This window comes from Diceros bicornis, chromosome 18 (assembly GCF_020826845.1).
Source record: "Diceros bicornis minor isolate mBicDic1 chromosome 18, mDicBic1.mat.cur, whole genome shotgun sequence".
In the NCBI taxonomy this organism is placed as follows: domain Eukaryota; kingdom Metazoa; phylum Chordata; class Mammalia; order Perissodactyla; family Rhinocerotidae; genus Diceros; species Diceros bicornis.
The window spans coordinates 22,955,771-22,958,799 of record NC_080757.1 but is presented as its reverse complement, the minus strand read 5'-3'; the positions used below and the strand labels follow the sequence as shown (position 1 = coordinate 22,958,799).

Sequence of the window (3,029 nt, the reverse complement as noted above, 5' to 3'; positions counted from 1 at the left end):
GCACGAAGCCAGTAAGTTACATTTCCTGAAACTCACCTGTGAACCTCTGAATATGGCATGTCCTTCCTCATTGGACCAAATATTTTCAACATCTCCTTTTAACCTATGAAGTTGAGTAGTAACTTATCACCTTGACATTCAAAACACTTTACTCAATCTCCTTTTCTAAACATCTCCATCACTTGACGCAGCCACGGACCCCAACTCCCATCTGATTGGTTTTCTCCCTCTTTTATGTGCACATCACCATCATTTCTACCTCCAGATAGTTTGCACCCACTCTTCTTTTTCCTTTTCTTAATTATCGTGTAATTTTTCTAGAAAAATCTCATACATTCATCAAGAATAAGTTCAAGTCCTATCCTCTTTATGAAATCTTAGTCTAATGATCTTGTCGACAGTCATTAAGTCTCTTTCTGATTTCCCCGTGTCTGGAGTGTCTGTATTACTCCAAGTTGGAGGATTAATTGGAGGGGGCGATATCGGGGGCAGGTGGCTCAGTTAGGGGGCAGTTGCAATAGATTATTGGAGAGATTGTTGGCAGGGGTCAGGGGCTGTGAGAAAAGAGATGAGAGGTGAGGCTGTTGCTAAACAGGTGACAAGGGTAATTGGGATATGGGCAAATGGTGTTGGGGACTGGAGTGGTAGTGGGGGAATGCCTGATTGCATCTTGCCTTAAAGATTCTTCTATAGGCATTCAGATGAGCCCACCCAGTGGAAAAGACCAGGGCCAACCCACCTTCTCTTTCCTCCAAAACATGACCCTGTCCTCTGAAACCATTCTCTTTCCTCATCACCAAGCTTATACCCAGCTTTTTAATTTCCTTCAAGAAAACACCAAAAGTCAGGTTTTATACAAAAATATATTTATTGTTCAATAGTTACGTAATAATATACTTTTCCACGATAGCGTTTTTAACAATGCCTTAAAATTTAAAACAAAAAGTCTTTGCATTAATGATCCTTGTAAGGACCCTCAACACCACGCCAAGGGTAGAACTGGGGTTCACAGAGGAAAGCAATTTGCCTCAAGTCTCCATGTCTAAAAAACACTAGTATTCACGGAAGATAAACTTAAAGCAAGATTAACTTAAAGCAACATCAATAACTTAAATAACATTAACATTACTTAAGGCATCATGTTTCATATCAATAAACAAAGTTCATACTCTTTGAAACTATAATAAAATAATATCAGGGGGCATTTAGGGAAAGTTAGAAGAAAATAAATTAGGTTCAGATTCTTGGGTTGTGGAGCGGGTGTTCAAGGCTTTGGAGTTTGAGTTTTCTTGTCCAGATGCTTCATGGCATCCTGGACCCACTTCTGCTTGGGGTCAGCACAGATCTCCTTGGTCAGTATGGTCTTGAGGCTGTGGAGGAGAGAAGGCACAGTTAGATGGAGTTCCACTGCAATTTCAGCCTTGGAGTGCTAGCCCATTCTGCCCCAAGAAGCTGCTATGGGAACTAGAGGAGCAAGGTATGTGGAAGGAGGGAACCTAGGGCAAGTTGCTCCTATAGATGTTCCAGTTGAAGCCATTCTGACTTCAGGCTAAAGAAATTGGGATGCTCTGAAGGAGGACCCAGAAGGAGAGTGATGTTGGGAGTCACTTTTTCCCTGGTGGCCTCAGTTGTCCCGTTGGGCACCTTGGGATATCAGATTAAATGATGTAACTCGGATTCTAAGTGTGTGAGGTTGCCTCTTGCTCCCTGGGGAAGGACTGGAGCTCTGAGGAAGGGCTGATCTGCTCAACTCACATCACAGCCTCTTTGGGACACTTGCTGCTGGTGACTCTTCTATAGCTTCCCAGCCTCTGTGTTGAGATCTTCTTACCGGTGAATGTATAGCAGCAGGTGACTGGGGAATTAATTGCATCTGGAAATAGAACCACAAAGGAAAACCATTTTAGGATGGACTAGATTCTTCTGATCTTAATCAGAGCAGAAGAAAGTAGTAAGGAGAAGGAAAAGGGAAGTCAGGAGTAGAGGTAGAACCTACTAAATCCCAACAGTTCTGCCTATACCTCAGAGCTAGAATGTCGTACTGACTCAGTTTCCTATGCTGTAAAATGGGTATACGGCATTGGTAATAGAAAAGGGAAGGGAGAGTTGTTAAAACTAGATCACTCCTGGGAGTGTCATTGAGAGGAGTTAATAATCCAAATTATCCAGGTCAGGGGAGATCAACTTGGGGACCTCAGCTATGGGTCCCCCTTTAGGCACCAAGCAATCTACGCCTGGTCATGAGTTTCCCTGATACCCATTGCCTCTGCAGAGCTGTGTCTCTGGAAGCTGGACTGAATGAAGCATAGTCCAGATTCTGGGTCTCCTGCTCTGCCCTACACTCTGTCTGGAAATACCCTGCAAACCTACCCCCCAAATCCCCCTCCCTTGATCACCCCAGTCTCCAAACACCGTGGAAAGGAGCCGGGGCAGTAACTGCACTGGGGGTGTGCTTACACAGCTGGAGTCCTGGAAGGAGCTGGATTTGGGGTCCACAGCTGGAATTCTTGTCCAGGCTCTGCCCAGGAGCAGCTGTGTGAACAGGCTCACTCCTTACCCTTCTCTGACTTTCCTGATCTTACGAAGGCAGTTGTTCAAGTGAGACTGTGAGAACCCTTCTGCTCTGACGGCCCATGATAACCCAGAGATGGGGTGATGTGCGTCAAAGGGAAGGAGGGGGGCTTACCAGGCTGAGCCAGCACCTGGGTGCTGAAGGCAGCTGCTGTGAGCAGCAGGCACAGAAGAGCTGCGGAGACCTTCATGCTGGAGGGTGAGGAAGCGAGCTTCAGTGCGAGAGAGAGTTGTCTTTTCTGAGCTTGTCTCAGCCTCTCTGCTCCTCCAGTGGCTCTGCCTGCCTTTTATTGAAAGCCAAGAGGGTGGGGCAATGGGTGAGAGTTTGGCCCGGAGCAGCTTCATTCTCAATGAATGACGGTGTGGAATTTGAAATGCGCTGAGCCAGTGCAGCACCCAGGGAGATTTCCGGGAAGAAGGAGAGGGAACCAGCGGGTCAGGACTTGGCAGTTTTTCCA

At 46.2% G+C, this 3,029-nt stretch overlaps 1 protein-coding gene across 1 annotated transcript; it reads right to left on the bottom strand.

Moving 5' to 3' along the window:
* Positions 1 to 878: 878 nt before the first annotated feature.
* LOC131416659 (C-C motif chemokine 2) lies at positions 879 to 2,783 on the bottom strand. Its single transcript, XM_058559319.1, has 3 exons — positions 2,687 to 2,783; positions 1,756 to 1,873; positions 879 to 1,370 (listed from the first exon to the last, which is right to left on the bottom strand). The coding sequence occupies exons 1-3, from the start codon at positions 2,760 to 2,762 to the stop codon at positions 1,265 to 1,267; spliced, it is 300 nt and encodes a 99-aa protein (XP_058415302.1). The 5' UTR covers positions 2,763 to 2,783; the 3' UTR covers positions 879 to 1,264.
* Between the last annotated feature and the right edge of the window lie 246 nt (positions 2,784 to 3,029).

Excerpts from the sequence above, each read along its gene's own strand:
- LOC131416659 (XM_058559319.1), bottom strand. The coding sequence starts at position 2,762 with ATGAAGGTCTCCGCAGCTCTTCTGTGCCTGCTGCTCACAGCAGCTGCC. Across the intron at positions 1,874-2,686 it reads CCAGGTGCTGGCTCAGCCTG|ATGCAATTAATTCCCCAGTC; the intron begins GTAAGCCCCCCT and ends TTCTATTTCCAG. Across the intron at positions 1,371-1,755 it reads TGTCCCAAAGAGGCTGTGAT|CCTCAAGACCATACTGACCA; the intron begins GTGAGTTGAGCA and ends TCTCCTCCACAG.